Here is an 18,843-nt window from a genome sequence, read left to right as displayed (position 1 = left end):
GGGGGCAACCCACCACTGATCCTCATCCAATTCGAAATATGTGGCTCCAGATTCCACACATGGCAAGCTTTTCCTTTGTCACGCAAACCAATGTCCCTGCATTTCCTTTTCAGGTTGAAGTCCCAAGCAAGCCAGTGGTCCGGCCTTACCGGCCCCCAACCGCCCAAGAGGTCTGTTACCAGAGGATTCAGCTAGCGCAGAAGCAGGCAGCGCACCTGGCCCAGCAGCGGCCACAGCAGCCCCTGCCGACCGCAAAGGTTCCTGTGGCACCGCAAAAAACCTTAATTGCTATGCACAAAGGAGAAAGGAAGCGAGTTGCTCATGTGCCCAGTGCGGCTCTTTCGGCAGTCTCCAAGTTGGGCAAGTGAATGTTTTTCGGGGTTCTTTTTTTTTTCTTGCAGAATAATTCTTTTTTTTTTCTCTTCAGGTTTTTTATTTTATATTACATACTCATATCAATGCATGAACAGTGTAACACCTGAGTGCCATACATTTCAGTACAGATAAAGTAATATTATTAATCATAGTTATCACATTCATCCAGCTTATGTACTTCTAGTAGTAATACACATTTATATCAAATTATAACCTTTAATTATTTCATATTTTTTAAACATACATAATACTACCACCGTTCAGTTTCTAAACCTCCCTCTTATTGCACTTATCTTATTTTATAAAAATGTATATGCTAATATTCCCCTTCCTCTTATTTCTGTCTTTAGTCTAACTTTTATTCATGTCACCATTATATTAAAAGACGTTCCCTTTGTATTACAATACTATCCTTCATTATTTCATTGTTCAATATTTAAATATACAATTCTAATACCAATCACAATATTATTTAAACATACAAAATAACTCTATTCATATTCTTTGCTTTCATCCAGTATATATGGTTCTAGTATTAATACACATGTTTATATTAGAATACGTTCTTTTTGTTATTTGCTCAGTGTTTACGCTTTTTAATTTTTTTTTTATTATTAAGTAAGCTTTTTAAAGCTTATTTAATAATACCATCATTCAATCTCTAATTTTCCCATTTTATTATTACTTTTGTTCCATCATGTAAAAGTATATGTACAAGTAATCCCTCAATCTCTTATTGAACACATTCCTATCTCTGTTCTAATTTCCCTTCCTGCCACCATTATAAAAGAAGGAAAGAAAAAGAAAAAAAAGATTTTTTTCTTTCTTCTTTTTCCTATCCCCCTTCTATCCATCAACTCTTGCCTGCATCAATACTTTAATTCTTATTCTTTTTTTAACTTGCCTCCCATATTGTTCTCTTAAATCTTTATCTTTGTTTGTATCTGTATCTACATCCTGCCTAATCAATCTAAGTGTTTTTCCCATCCTTACCCTCTTCCACTGTCTAGCTTTGAAATTATCAACCTGGACCCCTCCCTTCCCAAAGTATCTTCCTGCTCCTCCTGTTCTCTTTTCAGATCTCTTAGAATGTTTTCCCCCTGGTTAGATTCATCAAACATTATTAATTTTATTGATGACTCCTTGTTATCTTCTTTTCGTTGATTCCTCAATTCTGTTTTTCCCCTCTATTCCTTCTGCTAGCTCCTTCCTTTTCTGGGCATCTTGGTCATTACTCATTGCCCTTTGTATAATATTTTCCAATTTTTGATCTATGCCATCCATTAATTCCATAATGGCCTTATGTTCTTTCTATATAATATTCTTTATGCTTTGAAACATCAAATCCATCTCGTTCAAAGTTCTGCTCGTTCTCTCCTTATGTTGCATCTTATCTTGTTTTAATAAATTCCACTTTTGGCCAATAGCCCAAGAACCATTTCTTAAAACCTGAGGTTACTCTTCAAAGTATACACTAATCACTGTTCTTTATGTTCCATAAGTAGTCAGTCAGTTCCATTTACATAGTCCAGAGAGTTATCCAAGCCTCTTTAAGTCACCTTTATAGATTCAGTCATATAACTGAACATTCAGGGGTCACTTTAATTAAATGTCTTCCTTGTTCTCACATTTAAATCTCCAGTGGTCATAGGGTAGATGTATATAGTCCAGTAAATATTTTCACAGTCCTTTTAAATGGGTGTTCCCAGGCTTGTATATTTTCCTTTCATCAGCAGGTGGCACTCTCAGGTTAATTTTCAATATTGTTACTAGAAATTTGGTTTTAATTATTTTAAATTGTAATTAAATTATAGAAGCAGTGTTAATTTTTTAAATCCGTAATTCCAGCATTTTAAATTGCCTTCCCAATGTCACGTCTTCCCAATCTGAGAGTCCAATTTCCTGCGTTTTTAAAGATTTTTTTTTCCTCTCTTTAATCCTTTCCTTTCAGTCTGGTAGTTTTCTCAGTGTTTGATCGCCACTTTAGTTCTGAGTAAATCCTACATATCTCTTTTGGGGTTAACTTTTGGGTAAAAAAAAATTCTATCACCCAGTTCCACACTGTTCACTAAAACCCACTCCAGCTCAAAGCTTAGATGGTTATTGGCTGTCCCAGCTTCATGACAGCCATCTTAGGCTGTCTCTTCTCGTCGTCATGACTGAGAGGGAAATTAAGCCCCAGGTCAGGAAGGAGAGCTGCGACACTCTGAGACCTCGCAGGGTGTCCCTCTTTGATTCACCGCCCCTCCAAGGCGGCTTTGGCTTCTTTCGGAGCCCACCAACAGGGAGAACTTGGCATGGGAGTGTGGAGACCCGCTTTCCATGTCTGATCTCGCCATGACGTCAGCCGGACAGCCAGAAGTATTATTCATTCTTTTAGGAGAAGCAAGGCAGAGTATCCTCATCTTCTGACCTGTTAAAGGGGATCTTGAGTCAACTGAGCAGTGTGAGGGGAAAGAGGAGGAAGGCCATGCAGATGACAACTCCTCTCTCCATAAAGACTCCCCAAAGACATGTTGCTCCCATAATCAGAATTTTGTAGCTCAGTCATGAAAAAGAAACAAAGCTAACTTCTACTCCTCTGCTGTCTGTGGATGTCTCTTTATATTTGTATATTTTAATTCTGTTTTGAGCCCAGTATACAGTCTCTAGTCATAAGTTCCCCAGGTAGCAAGTCCTTTGCAGGGAAACCAGGTTCTTTGTATCAGTTTGGCAAGAATATTAACCCATGGCTAGATAATTATGCCTTTTATCATTCCATTTGTGCCTTTAGTCTGGTGTATCCTTTTTTGTTTTGTCTCTCTTTCCCCCACTCTGTAAACCAGCAATAAGTAGCAAATGTGCAAGCTAGGAACTTTTTATTTATTTATTTTTTTCCTGTTCACACCTTATCAATGCTGAGACCTTTTTCGGACTTTATACATTTCACTAAATAGAGTGAAATGATAACAAGAACAGGAAGTAAAGTCATAACCTACCTGCGATACCTGAAGAGCTAAAGCAGAACAAATCTGCACTAAATGGTGATGATTATTGTAGCCTTGATTGAGTGGCAGCCGTATCTGAATAAGGCGTGACTAGTTCAGCTGACATTAACACAGCCCCTTCCAGATGACTTAGAACTTCAGTTACCAGACTTAGTAGCAAAGATGAGCAAAGGCTGACAGAGAAATCTGGGAGATTCAGGAGAGGGTTTTGGACACTTGTTCCACTCTTCTTCTCAATTCTCCCTAAATCAAGTGTGTCCAACCCTGGCAACTGTAAGACCTGTAGACTGCAACTCCCAGAATTCTCCAACCAGCATGGCCAACTGGGGAATTCGGGGAGTTGAAGGCCACAAGCCTTAAAATCACCAAGGTTGGACACCTCTGCCCTAAATGGTCTACCAGAAGTGGGCAGGTCAATCCTCATCCTTTCCATGACTTACATAATTCTAAGACTTTGTAGCACATTTCAGAGTTTTGCTCTGCTTCTCAATATTGTCCTTTTTTGCCTACATCCTTTCAGTTCCTGGAAATCTTAAGAAGACCATTCCAGCCGCACGTGTGGCATCTTCCAATGGTGTTGATGCTCCAGCATTGAAAGCTCGAACGCTGACTGGGATGGCATCTAAAACAACTACCACAGGTGTCCCAAAAAGGATAGCACATACTCCCACTCTGCAGGTGATGAATTGCCAGTATATGCTTCATAGTTAATTTTTCAAATTGAACACATGAAACATTCCGCTGTATGCTATTTTAGCCTTTAACTATTTTAGCCTTTAGCTTTAATGTATGGATGTCAAAGACTGTTGAAGAGATACACTTGTGCAAGATTGTGCTTCCTTTTGTTTCGTCTAGGATTTATCAGCCAGCTTTGCATATAAAAGGTATTTGAGTCATTCCTAGGAAGAATTTTGGATTATTTGAGAAGTCCCAATAAGGGAGAGAACATTTATAGCTCAGGGTTGAAATGAGGGGGTCCTTGGTGCTCTCTGAGTTTGGTTCTTTTCTTGCAGACGTTTCATTACCCAAACTAGGTAACATCTGCAGTGCTAGCAGCTGTAATGAAACATCTGCAAGAAAACAGCTAAGCTCAGAGAGTACCAAGGACCCCTATTTTGAGAAGTTTTATTTCGATCGTTTTGGGTGTTTGAAAAAAAAAACACCACATCAACCAAATTTGATTGAGTCACCAATGAACAAGTCAATCGATGATGATCTTGTGAGCTGTTGGATACTGCAGAAAGTTGACCATTAGACCACATGTAGCTCATAGCTCATATATAGCTTAGTAGAAGAACCAATCACAGGGAGGAAAGGCATTGTAGTAACTGTGCTATCAAAATAGCTTATTTTCTTCCTCCCTTTCCATGTTCTCTAGAGCACCACCTTGAAAAGGCCAGTTATTCCCACAGAATACGGTGCCAAAGTTCCCACCAACATCCGTCAGAGGTACCTCAACCTCTTCATTGATGAGTGCTTGAAGTTCTGCCCCTCACAGCAGGGAGCATTTGACAAGGTTTGTGTTTTTGTAATGGTAATCATAGGAAGGGATGCATGAGCATCTTCCAATTCTTATAGTTTGCACTTCTTTAACTGTAGGCCCAAAAGATAGAGGGATTGAATCACTTAAAAAAAATGGAAGTTCACTGAGCAAACATATTTGCAAGTTCAAAGTTAGGACAGCCAGCCCAATGTTGAGCTTCCTGTTTGAATAGTAAGAGGATCACAGGTCTACATTTCTTGCCTTATTTTTAGAAGTACTATTCCTGGTGTTACGAACACAGGTAGTCCTCAAGTTACGACCGCAAGTGAACCCAAAATCTCCATTGCTAAGCAAGGCAGTTGTTAAGTGAGTTTTGCCCCATTGTATGACCTTTCTTGTCTAGTTGTTAAGTGAATCACAGCAGTTGTTAAATGAATAACACTGTTGTTAAGGGAATCTGGCTTCCCCATTGCCCTTGTTTATCAGAAGATCTCAAAAGATGACCATATGTGACTCTGGGACACTGCGGTCATCAGAAGTACATCTAGTTGTCAAGTGCTTGGATTTTGATCACATGACCATGGGGATGCTGCAACAGTTGTAAGTGTGAAAAACGATCATAAGCCACTTTTTCCGGTGCCATTGTAACTTTGAATGGTTGATAAACGAATGGTTGTAAATGGAGGACTACTTGTAGAAACACTTGTCTTTTTTTTCCTGCTTATCCCTGTCTATTAATATTTGACCATTCTCCTGGTGGCATTGGAAGCCACCTAATATATATGAACATAACAGTTCTCCCTAGCCTGGGAACTGCTCTTTCCTGCCTTAGCAACTTCATTTTGTATATTAAAACTCCAAAATGCTGATGGTGGGAATGCTGTTCACAGGCTCTTGCTGAGGAGAAGGTGGTGTATGAGCGCAGCACCAGCCGCAACATCTACCTGAATGTGGCGGTAAACACTTTGAAGAAGCTGAGGACTCTGTTGCCCAGCCCTTCTCAGGGAGTTCAAAGTATGTACTTAGACTTTACTTTTTGCTTACAGACTGAAGGTTCTCTGCTACTTTACGTTTCGTTTGATTCTTTCCTTATACTCTCAAACCTCCATTTCTAGACATTTGGAGCTTCTTAACAAAACACACTTCAGGTTTGCTCAATAGACTGGATAAAAAGACTGCCTACCAATCCAACAGGACATAATTCTGTGGGCAAAACTTTCATAATACATCTCTTGGCCAGCCCTATAATATCTGTACAAGTAGAGGCAGTTCGCTGGTTGCACTGCAGTGTTATGCCATACATCGGCCCCAGTCTTGCCCACAAACTCCTGCCATTACAAATGTTAGTTAGCGCATTGGCAAAGGGGGTATATGATGTTAACCCTAAAATAATTATGGGACCTATTATCACTTCTTCCTAAGCTTAATTCGTAGCATGTGGGCCTTGACTTTTAAAGCAGTCAGCGAATGGAGACCTGTGTAGCACTTTCATTGACTCAGAAATTTTATTTGTGGTTGACCCAGGAGATTTGCTGACGTTCTACTTTTGACACCTGCCTTTTCCTTCCAGAGGCCAGCAATAGGAAAGTGGTTTCTCATGAAGCTATGCTAGGAGGGAAACTGGCAGCCAGGACCAGTTACACACTTAATCGTTCTACAAGCTTACGGCTAGAAGACCTGACAGGTAGGTTTCCCCATTTTTGTCATGGCACACAGTGACCATGGTGTGTGTGTGTGTGTGTGTGTAATTCTATTCCTTTCTGTCTGTTTTAAAGACCTTCAGATTGATTTTAGAAGTAGCCTGATTGTTTTTCAGCATCAGAGAACTGATAGGATCAGTGCTGAAAGCCAATCCAGAGCTATTTAAAACTATAAAGAGCACAGAAAAGCTGTGGAGAAGAATGGGCTGAGGTCACTTTTTAGAGGCTCATTGATGCATGGTGCATGCGATTCTTCTAAATGTCCCCCTTCAGTTTGACCAGGTTTTACCCTGTAGGCAGGGCATTTCATGATAAAAGTGCAATTAGCCCAAAGGAATGGTAAACGTTTCTCTCACACATATGTGGTAGTTGTTCCCGACTCTAGGGGGTGGTGCTCATCTCCGTTTTAAAGCCGAAGAGCCGCCGCTGTCTGAAGACGTCTCCATGGTCATGTGGCTGGCATGACTAAATGCCAAAGACGCACGGAACACTGTTACCTTCCCACCAAAGGTGGTCCCTATTTTTCTACTTGCATTTTTTACGTGCTTTCGAACTGCTAGGTTGGCAGAAGCTGGGACAAGTAACGGGAGCTCACCCCATTACGCGGCATTAGGGATTTGAACCGCTGAACTGCCAACCTTTCAATCTACAAGCTTGGCATCTTAGCCATTGAGTCACCGCGTTCCTATAAATTAACCCAAAGTAAGCCTGTTATCCAGTTAACAACGTTCTACAATCCGTTGGAGAAATTATAAGTGATCTAACCTGCGTCAGTTTTGTATGTGGATAAAGCATTAGCTCTGAAGCAAAACAAGTTGCTTTTTTATCAATCACATAAACGTTTGATAGATATTCCAGGTCTGTATGGGGGAAAAAATAATCCTTCAAGTTGCATGGTCCTAAGTTGTGAATGTGATGTCTTTGCAAATGCATTCTGTCTCATTGAGAGAGAAGAGGAGAAGGCTTATTTCAAGCAGGCAGCCGCTTATTAATGTTCATGAGAAATTACCATTTGGCTGAATTGGTATCAGCAGTTAGCACTTTATGATTCTTCGCTTATAGAATGGATTGTCTAAAACAATGAAGGTTTGGTACAGAACCCTCAATATCCACAGATATGTCGATGGGATCTAAGACGTCTTGTAACTAAAAGGGAAAAAAGCTCAGGTCAAAGTAGATAACTCAGTAGTGTTAAACCTGCAGCAATTACGAAAAAGGAAAATCCTCCGCTGAGGATCATTAGGAAACAGATCAAACAACCTGAAGCCTTGAATACCTTTCCTTACGAGAAAAGGCTAGAATACAGGTAGTCCTCGAGTTATGACCACAATTGAGCCCAAAATTTATGTTGCTAAGTGAAACATTTTGTTAAGCGAGTTTGCCCCATTTTACAACTTTTTTTGCCTCAGTTGTTAAGTGAATCATTGTATTTGTTAAGTGGGTAACATGGTTGTTAAGTGAATCTGGAATTCTCCATTGACTTTGCTTGTCAGAAGGTTGCAAAAGGTGATTGCATGACCCCAGGACATTGCAACTGTCATAAATATGAACCAGTTGCCAAGCCTCTGAATTTTGATCATATGACCACGGGGATGCTGCAACAGTCGGAAGTCTGAAAAATGGTCATAAATCACTTTTTTTCAGTGCCGTTGTAACTTCGAACGGTCACTAAATGAACTGTCATAAATCAAGGACTACCTGTATAGAGAAGGTGATTGCAGTAGAAAATGTTTAAGGCAGGGCTCTCTAACCAAAGCTGGCTGAGGAATTCTGGGAGTTGAAATCCACAAGTCTTAAAGTTGCCAAGGTTGGAGACCCCTGCCTTACGGTGTTTAAAGTCTGATACGTCATGAAGAAAATGGACATAAAGATCTTTTTGCTTCCTCTCTTAAGGGATTGTGCAGTGAAATTGAATGGAAGGAAATTTAGATGAGACAAAGAAAGTGCTTCTTCCTATAGTACATAATTAATCTGGGATTCTTTGCAGTTGAAGCAAAAAGGACACAGTAATGGCCATACACAGGTAGTCTCCAACATATGACCATAATTAAAGGCCAGAATTATGCTCATACGTTGTGGTCATTAAGTGGCTCACGCCTGATTTTGCAAGGATTTTTGCAGCAGTCATGAAGCAAATGTCACAGTTAAGCAAAAGTCATTAAGTGAACCTATTTTCCCCAAAGGACATTTTTTGCTGGAAACCAGAAGTAAACATTGACTACATATTTTTATCATACGTGTACAGAATAACCGAATAACAGAATTGGAGGGGACCTTGAAGGTCTTCTAGTCCAACCCCCTGCTCAAGTACCATAGCATTACATGCTCTTTCTATATCTATGTGCTTTATGTCAGATGCTAAATAAATACATCAAAACGCAGCTAAAACTGCTGAAAAGTATGGTCAGGTGACCATGGGATCCTGCAAACGGCCATAGAGATTGGCCACCTGGGGGCAGGGGTAGTCATCAGAACTTCATCAGAACTTCGAAAACAGGTCATAAATAGCACTGGGGAAATCTGTCCATCAAACAGTTGCTAAGCAACCAGTTGTTAGGGGAGGACTACCTGTAAACTTAAATTCATGAAGGACAAATCTATCAGGATTAGCGTTATTTCTGTCTTGGGGAGAGCCCATCTTGGAATCCCATGTATTGGAGGAACAAAGTTACAAGAGGGCTAGTGTCTCCATCACCCCAGAGGAAATGACCACCATAAGAAACAAAATGCTGAACCAGCACAGGCCTTTAACAGTAACAGAGTTGGAAGGGACCTTGGAGGTCATCTAGTCCAACCCCCTGCTCACGGAGGAGACCTGTACTAGGGATTTGAACCGCAGATCTTTCTGATCGACAAGCTCAGTGTCTTAGCCACTGAGCCACCTAGCCAGGCCTTGGCCTAGTCCAGCTGGATTGCTCTTATAATGGTCTCTGTAGAAAGAACTGCCTGGCGTTTCTTCTCAGCATTTCCCCGCTCCTTCTCCCCCCTCCTCCATGCTTAGATCTGCCTTTGCTTTGGTTTTATGCTGCTTCAACTGCACTTACCATTTTGTTGCTGCGTAAGCTGTCCTGAATATTTCCTTGTGTGTGTGTGTGTGTGTGTGTGTGTGTGTGTGTGTGTGTGTAGTATTGGTCTGAGAATAGCTAGAGAAAATGGCTAGATAAACATTTCCTAAGCTTTGTCATTCTCAGGGGCTACCTTGTACCGAAGGCTCAAGGAGTATGTGCTGACAGAGGATGACTTGAAGGAGCATGGCTACCCGTTACCCTGTCCCGAGAGACCTGGCCGGGCTGTTGTCTTCGCTGCGGAAGAGAAGAAAATGACTGATGGTGAGTTCTGCTGGATCGGAGAATTTCTGACTCTTGAGAACCATTCAGATGTCCTGTTTAATGGGGAAGAAAAAGGGAGGGCAGAAAAGGAACCTCCTCAGCCAGTTTATTTCCCTTCAAGGCAGACATCTACCCTGACTGCTTGTGGATGGGATCTTTAATGAGCTTTTAAACATATTCTGAAGCTACCTACTGTAGATATTGTTATTTTTTTGCATATAGACCCTCTCTTCCTTCCTGTGCTAAACCCTGAGAATATTTTAATCCTTTGTCATTTGTGACTTCTATAACTTCTTCTTCTTATTGTGCCATATCCATCATCAGATGTTGGCGATCCTATTTTTATCAATATCCGCACAAAAAAGTGCTGTTGAGTTTTGTCCAAACCAGTCCTTTAGATTTTGAAGCCATGATGATGTTCTTCTGCCTGGACCTAGTTTGCCTTTAATCTTTCCTTGGAGGATCAAGTGAAGTATGCTGTATTTTTCTGGATGTCGCATCACATGATCAAAATATTCTAACTTTCGCTTTTATACTTCTATAACTTCTATAATTTATGACGTCTATAACGGCAGGTCATATTTAAATAGGTTCGTGCAGAACTCTGTACCTGCTGTCTGCAGCATCAAACTGGGATGAGCAGTGTGTTCCCCTTTGCACCAAATATGATTGAAAAAATGCAGGGTAATGCCAGTGAGGAACATGTTGTGGTGTCCATTGTGGTCCCCTGGATTCTTGTCTCGGGTGTTGTGTGTACACACAAATCCTCTGGACCTAATGAGGAGTATGGTGGTTGGAATACATAGGAGGGAAAAGCAGGAGGAGATTACAGATGGCTGTCCTGTTTGTAAGGTTGCTTCCCTGGCTAGGCTTCAAGATATTCAGACTAGTCCTGCAGTTCTTCTCTTGAATTGCTAAGGAATTTCAGAGGTGCAGTCAAAGGAACTATAGGAAGTCCTTGACTTACAACCATAACTGAGCCTAGAATTACAGTTGTAAGTCATTGAAGTCGAAAGTCAAGGTCATCATGGGACCGCCGGACTCAATATTTTTATACAGGTAGCCAGCCATATGCAGCTCTTGAGGCTTCAGTTGGCACGTCCTGCAGGGACAAAACAGAACTGTCTTGTTTTCATAGATTTCAGTCTTTTTATATTAGGGATACCCTGATTGAGGTAACACCCGCTTAGGTCTTCCTAAATTGAATTACTGCAAACATTTTCTGCCAAGAAAAACAAAACTTTTCTCCAGAATAAAAGTAGAAGTTGATGTCGAAAGTGCGTTTTAATTATTCAGTTTAATGTTCTGAACAAGTAGTTCTCAACTTACAACCATTCATTTAATGACCAAAGCTACAACAGCACTGAAACACGTGATTTATTAAGACCAGTCGTCATACTTACAACTTTATCAGCATCCCCACAGTCACCTGAACTAGATTCAGGCGCTTGGCAACAGGCATGTATTTATGACGATGGCCACATCCTGGGATCATTTGTAACTTTCCCAGCCGGCTTCCAATAAGTGAAGTCAGTGGGGGAAGCTGGATCGTTTAATGGCCACATGATTCATTTAACTGCAGTAATTTGCTTACCGTGGTAAAAAAAAAAGGAAAATGGGGTGCAGCTCACTTAACAAATGATTTGCTTAGCAATAGAAATTGTAATTGCATGTCAAGTATTACCTGTACTTGATTTCTTTCGTTATTTCTCAGTCCTTGACGCAGTTGTTCCTCATACCACAAGGTGGCAAGCGGCTGAATCTCTTAACAACTTGTCTAATGGGAGTCTGTGTTTTTGATGGGCTGGGGAAAAAAACAACCAATGCAATGTTTGAATATTGGTTAGAAACAGTTCATAGATGAGAGCAAAATAGCCATTGGCTCTTCAAATGCCACTTGATACAATCAGTAGAGTCACCCTTGCAGATGAGTTCAAGGGCTTCTGTTTTGATGAATTCCCAAACAGTATGATCCATTTATCTCATTGGGAGAAAATAGAAGAATTTTTTTTAAAAGAAAGAGTGTTTTAGGTAGATATATGAGAATGGACTGAGGGCCAAAAATCTATATTTTTAACACACTCCTTTTTCTTCTGTAAGGTTCTTGCAGGATTTGTTGTCGTTGTGGCACAGAATACATGGTATCACCTTCCGGAAATTGTGTCCGTAAAGAAGAATGCATCCATCACTGGGGGAAATTGCGCAAGCAAAGAGGTAATAGTTTACTTTTTTAAAATATATATATATATATATATTCATTCTCCAATGGAATTCAAAGTGCACAATATTGATTTTTATTCTCACAAGAAACCTGTGAGGTTATGTACAGGTAGCATTTTGCAAGCTGCTTTGAGAGCTCAAGACAACTAGGTTTTAGATCTCTGCTCATGGCCATGAGTTTATCCCGTTCTCTAGTAGCAACGGTCACATAGTCAGGTTGCATGTTGGATATTGGAGGCCAATGAAAAAAACGAGAGAAGCATCACATTTGGCTCAAAGGTGCTTTTTCAAAAGGCAGCTGGACTGTTTTTTGAGAAAGAAGACGATGTTTCGCTTCTCGTCCAAGAAGCTTCATTCGTTGTGACTGGATGGTGGGGGAGATGGAAGGATAGGATCCCCTCACAGTCCAGGCACAACGGATTAAGTTTCTTGGATGAGAAGTAAAAAGTCTTTTTCTTCTTCAAAAAGCAGTCCAGTTACTTTTTGAAAAAGCACCTTTGAGACAACCATGACCTGGATGATGTGAATCTCCACAGACATCACATTTTGGCATTATTTGTTCCCTCAGACTCTGCTTATATATCAAGAGGGCTTCCATGAAGCTCAAAAAACATCCAGTAGCAAAGATTTGCACACATTTTAGGAAGAAAAATCCCAAATGAGTAAATATTCATTCAGAGCACTTTATAACATGCAAGGTTATTGTTGTCTTAAGTAAGAAGCATAGGGACACAATTGAAAGGCAATAAACACAGTTATGTTTGTGGTGGAAACAAAATGGGATCCATTTCATCAGAATCACCTTAGCTGGGACCGATTGTCATCAAACCCCACTCCTCCAAGAACTAGTTCGTAATCCTTTTAGAGATTATTTAAATGATATGGTTTACAAATATTTCAGAAGTAAAGTCTACTTTAGCTTTCTGTGTTCATTACGTAATTGTTCATGCTACTGTTTCCTTTCTTTTTTCTTTAGCATCGTTTTCCTAACCTGCATCTTCATTATAAGTAATGATTTTAAACATAACCCTCCCCAAGTAGTTTGAGAGAAAGGAATTGTGTTAGTATTAAAATCAGTATTATTTCAATCAGGCTAGTTTTGGTTAATCTTTAATTGGAGGTTATGTGCACAGTGAGGATTTCCCATTTAGCCGTTCTCTCTCTGTCTCTCTCTCTCTTTTGCAGTACGAGGTGGCTGGGAAGCACATTATAGCTGTTGTTCGGGAGCCGTAGGTTCACTTGGATGCCAAGTTGCAAAAGTATGTACCCATGTTAGGTCAAACCATGAAGTACCAGGTGAAGTGGACTACCTTCTCTCCGAGTATAGTCACAGTTTTGCCATTTTGATCTCTGTTTCATGGAAGATGCTTTGGAGATGCTTTTCAAGCATTGCTTTGGCTTGAGAAAAAAACACATGGCCCCTTCTATGAGCTATTCTCTATAGCAATAGGACAAAAATATTTAATTTATTATTAAATTTGTGATAGCCGTCTAATCCATTAGACCCGGGATGTTCAACCTTGGCAATTTTGAAGACTTGTAGATTCAACTCCCAGAATTCTTGAGCCAACATGGGAGTTGTCTTTATTGACTTTATTGACTTTAAAGTTATTGACTTTAAATAAGTCTTTAAAGACTTATTTTAAAGTCGTCAAGGTTGGATACCCCTTTAAAGTTGTCAAGGTTGGATACCCCTCCATTAGAGTTTGGATGGCCTACAAAATCCAGCAAACAGTAAAAACACATACCCATATAAATGGCCCAAACTAAAACCATCAGAATGTCAACAGATACAACAGAACCCCAGAAATACATCAACACGCACAAATGCAGGTTTTAAGGGCTTTCCAGAACCCCAGGAGAAGGGGTGCCATCTGTATCTCTCAGGGAATGCTGTTCCATAGGTAGAGACAGAGAAGGCACACTTCCTCAGTCCCACAAGATGGCAGCATTTAATAGAGAGGAGCTGTTCAGACATACTGGGTTGTATGAAACAGTTGGAGATACGCAGTCCCTCAGAAAACAAGGTTCTGTGCCATGAAGCACATGGCCCATTATATCAAAAATACTTCCTGTTCTTCTACTGTGAGTATTGATTTCATCCAATTAGTCATTGTGACTTGTTCATCTTCCGCACACTGATTACCCATGAATTTTCTGTAAGAGCTTGAGATGGAAGCTCAGAACGGGGCCCCGGCTATTGAGGACAATGCTGCAGTCTCAATCAAGGTAACACTTTCCCCAAATAGAAGGGGAGAGATCAAAGAATCACAGAATGTAAGGTCTGAGAGGGATCTTTGAGGTCATCTAATCCAACCATGTGCTCAGTGCAAGAGTCTACTACTGTAGTATCTCGTGTTTCCCCTAATCTAGACAAGGCATACCCAATACCACCACCTCATTTTTTTCCCTCTAGGGCTGGTATCATCTAAGTTCCTCTCCGCTGAACACATTCCAGTTTAAAATATCAACCTGGTGCTTGTGAGTGTGATCTAAACAAAGGCTTATCTTGATATTAATACTAGGCTTTGGTTGATGCAGCCTAGGTCCGTGTACTTTTTTTCAGCTGGGTCATGCTGTTAGCACGTGTTCTCCCCCACCTCCCATCCCAAAGCTATAATTCAGAGTATATCATAATTACATAGTAACCCTGGTCACAGTATGATGACATCCACAGAACTTTCCATGACAAAGAATAAGAGAAACTGGTGGCAGGAGAAGGAAGTAATTCTGTTCAGGCCCGAGGCTGCTGCATTCCTTGAGGATATGGGCTTTTCCACCATCTGTGAGAAAGACTGTGGCTCAATGCCTTTAGAAGGATATAGAAATTGAGCTGTGAGGAAACTAAAGGTGATCAGATCTTTTTCCTCTCCAGAGATTTTAGTCCACACCTCTCTAGGGATGTGTAAAAAGTTTTTGTGTTCAAAACCGACGCTCCTGAGAGCTGACCTGATACATCCCCATTTTCAAGTTAGCCTTTTCCACTGTAAAGATGATGGAATATTAGGCCCACCATCAAGGTTCCTTTTCTACATTATACAAATGAAACTAACAAAATGTTAAAAGGTTACGATATTTATGTAATGCGGTGGCACAGTGGTTAGAGTGCAGTACTGCAGGCCACTTCTGCTGACTGCTGGCTGCTGGCTGCCTGCAATTTGGCAGTTCAAATCTCACCAGGCTCAAGGTTGACTCAACCTTCCATCCTTCCGAGGTGGGTAAAATGAGGATCCAGATTGTTGGGGGACAATATGCTGACTCTGTAAACTGCTTAGAGAAGGCTGTAAAAGCACTGTGAAGCGGCACATAAGTCTAAGTGCTATTGCTACTTACCAAGCACATCTAAATTATATTAAAGTAATCAAAATATCTTTACAATCCCCAAGGCATGTCACAACTTTTGAGCACCCCTCATGTTTATAAATTGAAAGTTGAAAAATTTGATAACGCCCTAAATTGTAGAATACATCCTGTTCTCCCCTGAGGCATCTCAGTTTTGCTGTTTGAAAGGATTATTCTCCAGATGCATTTGTTATTTTCTGTGTTGTTCCCTTGGATGTTCTTGAGAACGTCTTGTCAGTTTTTTAAAAAATTCTGTAATAATGCGAGGGTGTTCTCTTTCACTCTTGTAATTGTTATTGATCTTTCAATTCTGTATTATGGAGCAAGTCAGTTTTCAGTCTTTTCTCCAGCCACCCTAAAAAAAGAAATCTTTACTTCCAATATTGTGTCTACTTAGGTTGGCATTTTGCAAGATCACTAGTCTGCTAACTAAAAGTGGGCAAGATTGGAGACCTCCTGATTAAATTTGTCCAGGGATAGCCTTTTTGTAACACCTCTTTAATTCTCCCCCACTCTCACCTTAAGCAACATGTCCATGATGGCCGGAAGGAAAGTCTGGAAGGTTTTGTGAAGACGTTTGAGAAGTTGACAAGGGCAGATGGGCATCCTGGCATCTACGCCTTGGATTGTGAAATGGTAGGTTGGCTGGGCATACAGAATAATGTTAAGGATTTCATCTTTCACCAGGAATATATATTTAAATTTTGTGCCCCAACAATCCAGTATATTTGTATGGAAACAACTTTGATACCACTGTGTACACTTAACGAAGAGCTTGAGTAACGTAGAAAGGGTTTTCTAAGTAAAACAAGGCTGTTGAGATTCAAGAGGAGGCAAGGACATAAATCAGGATGTGATTAAAGAAGCCAGGATAGTGGCCACGATGGCACAATTAAAGCCCCACATGTTTGTAGAAGTAGAAAACCCCTCCACTCAACTGAAAAAATGGTGAGAAGGCAGTCCCAGAAGAATACAGTTAGGAAGACTGATTGTGCTCAGAGTCCACAAAATGTTGCCTGCCTCGGGTTCAGGGAAAGGTTTCAGGGGAAGTGTAATACGCTGGTGTGTTCTGGAAGAGGGAGGAATCTAGAAGCCTGAACCAAAATTTCATCACATTTTCATAATGTGTGTGTTCGCAGAATTGATTTTTTTTAAAATTCTAGTTTGAGCATTATTGAGAGGGGCTAAGGCACAGAAGGGACATATGTCCCTTCCCCAAGCTGGTGCCTTTTAGCTTTGTTGATGCTGCATCCCTTAGTATCCCTATCAATCTAGCTCTGCTGGTTTAAATTTTAGAAGTTGCAGAATCCATACGTCTGGGGAACAGGTGGGGTGGGCTATCAGGGCAGAGGGATTATTGATACTAAACCCTAGCTCTGAAAGTTACTGTAGAGATAAAATATAGAGTGGAAGGTACCAATTACAATTTCTGAACTCCTCAGAAAGAAGGCAGAATAGAAATGTGGTTAAAACAAGGCATTCCGAGTCCCACATCTAAATTACTAGAAACATTTTTGAATCCTTTTCCCCCTGATTCTTTTTCACATCTTTCTATTAGATTGCAAAATTGGCTGGGGTCTATTGAATGAATGGCTGCTGTTGTCCAACGGCTGGTGGGAACCCTTCCTAAAACATGCTTTCTTTTGTGTCTCTCGTATCTCGTCTTCTGCAGTGTTACACTAAGCAAGGGTTAGAGCTGACGCGCGTCACTGTGATCAACTCAGAACTGAGAGTGGTCTACGATACCTTTGTCAAACCAGACTCCAAAGTTGTGGATTACAACACTCGGTGAGGGCCCACAAAGTATGAAAGAGCATGAGGATTGTTAACAAAAAAAAGCTATGTGTTTGGTGTCAGCAGTTGAGCGGCCAGAGTACCTACTAAGCACCTGAGTCTTTAGAGTTGCCTGCTGAAACTCTGAAAAGACAGCCACATGGAGGAAGTTAGGCCCGCAGCAGGTGCCAGTCCCACCCACCCATCTAGGCTAACTTCCTCCATGTGGCTTTCTTTTCAGAGTTTCAGCAGGTGATCTTTATTTTTGAATTTCAGATTCACTGCCTTGTTCTCTACTTGTCCTGCTATGTGAATCAGAAAAAAAAATTTATTCCAAAAATTAATTTGCACTCCCAAACCGTTGATCTGTCCAGATCACATTGCCCCAAGAAATGAGAACCGAGTATTTTTCCTATGGAGGAACCTGCTTTTCGTGTTTCCTTCTTGAGTTACTGTTCTGAACTTTGTTCTTTCCAATAAGACAGCACCTTTTGTGGCGATATTTGCAAACCTATAACATCGAGGAGATGTCAGAGGGCCCTGTGACACATGTGGGTACTGTAGTGCTGCATTTCAGGAGGAAGTTGAATTTGTGGTGTTTCTACATTCCTGCCCGTATTACAGTTTTTATCTATTTCCCAATACAAAATGGTGGGGAAGCTTGGCTTCTGCTTTTAGCCGTCATCCTCAGAGTGCTGCCTAAAAGAAACCAGGATCCATTTTCCTTGAGGTTTTGTGAAAGAAAAGGGAGGAGGTTCTCTGAGCAGGAGTTAGCCTACTCCTAGCTAGCTAGCACATGTGAGGGGTGGTAATCATATGTCTGAAAAGCAGCAGAATTTAAAAAATCCCAAAATCCCACCTGATGATACCAACCTTTCCTTGGCAGGTTTTCGGGTGTGACAGAGGCAGATCTGGAAAATGCATCGATAACTCTTCGGGATGTTCAGGCGGTTCTCTTGAGTATGTTCAGCACAGACACTATCCTGATAGGCCACAGTTTAGAAAGTGACTTGTTTGCACTAAAGGTAAATGTTGCATGGAAACACATGCATGTTTTATGTACACTCTTCCCCTGAAATGATGGCCGTGGCTAGTTTATGGGCAAATCCCCCTTCAAACCCATTGCCTTCTCTGGCTGAACTTTTAAGACGCACTTCTTTGAAACATATTGTCGAGCCCGAAACCCTGCTCGACAATGCAAGGACGGGATGGCAGAGTGGTGGAGGATACTGACCAACAGAGCGTGTTAAGGGATGCACCTATTCAAGAGACCGGTGGTGGTGGCACTGTAGATAGGCGGTCGATTGCGGGGCTGCTGAGCGTCGGGATTAGGGCTCGGGCAACGACTGCTGCTGGGACGAGCGTTTGGCAATGACTGCTGCTGGCGAGACACAAAAATGGGGGCACGAAGACGGAATCCGGAGAAGCTGCCGCTGTCAGTACGGAACGCCGAGGGACCAACGCCCTGGGGAGCCAGAGCCAGAGCAAACGCCCTGCAGCTGATGGGTGCTTCCCCAATCACATGGAGCCGGGGAGGGGCAGGATAATAAAGGGTGCTACGAGGCAGCTGCTTGTAGCGCCAATTTTGAAACGTTTAGGCTCAGCGTCTCTTCGATGTTACAAACGGCATTAAA

General features: G+C 41.2%; 1 protein-coding gene across 3 annotated transcripts in view; it reads left to right on the top strand.

The window, feature by feature from the left end:
- REXO1 (RNA exonuclease 1 homolog) overlaps positions 1-18,843 on the top strand; it is a 46,333-nt gene that overhangs the window by 17,163 nt on the left and 10,327 nt on the right. For all 3 annotated transcript variants that reach the window (XM_034437711.3, XM_034437712.3, XM_060694533.2), the window contains exons 4-14: positions 114-360; positions 3,883-4,040; positions 4,741-4,878; positions 5,736-5,859; positions 6,416-6,529; positions 9,737-9,874; positions 11,975-12,088; positions 13,280-13,353; positions 15,962-16,072; positions 17,109-17,224; positions 18,096-18,234. In XM_034437711.3, coding sequence (XP_034293602.2) covers positions 114-360; positions 3,883-4,040; positions 4,741-4,878; positions 5,736-5,859; positions 6,416-6,529; positions 9,737-9,874; positions 11,975-12,088; positions 13,280-13,353; positions 15,962-16,072; positions 17,109-17,224; positions 18,096-18,234 — 1,473 coding nt within the window. The remainder of the gene's footprint in view (positions 1-113; positions 361-3,882; positions 4,041-4,740; positions 4,879-5,735; positions 5,860-6,415; positions 6,530-9,736; positions 9,875-11,974; positions 12,089-13,279; positions 13,354-15,961; positions 16,073-17,108; positions 17,225-18,095; positions 18,235-18,843) is intronic.

This window comes from Pantherophis guttatus, chromosome 1 (assembly GCF_059756535.1).
Source record: "Pantherophis guttatus breed Tessera chromosome 1, ASM5975653v1, whole genome shotgun sequence".
In the NCBI taxonomy this organism is placed as follows: Eukaryota; Metazoa; Chordata; class Lepidosauria; order Squamata; family Colubridae; genus Pantherophis; species Pantherophis guttatus.
The sequence above is the reverse complement of the archived record's forward strand: the minus strand, read 5'-3'. Positions and strand labels throughout refer to the sequence as shown.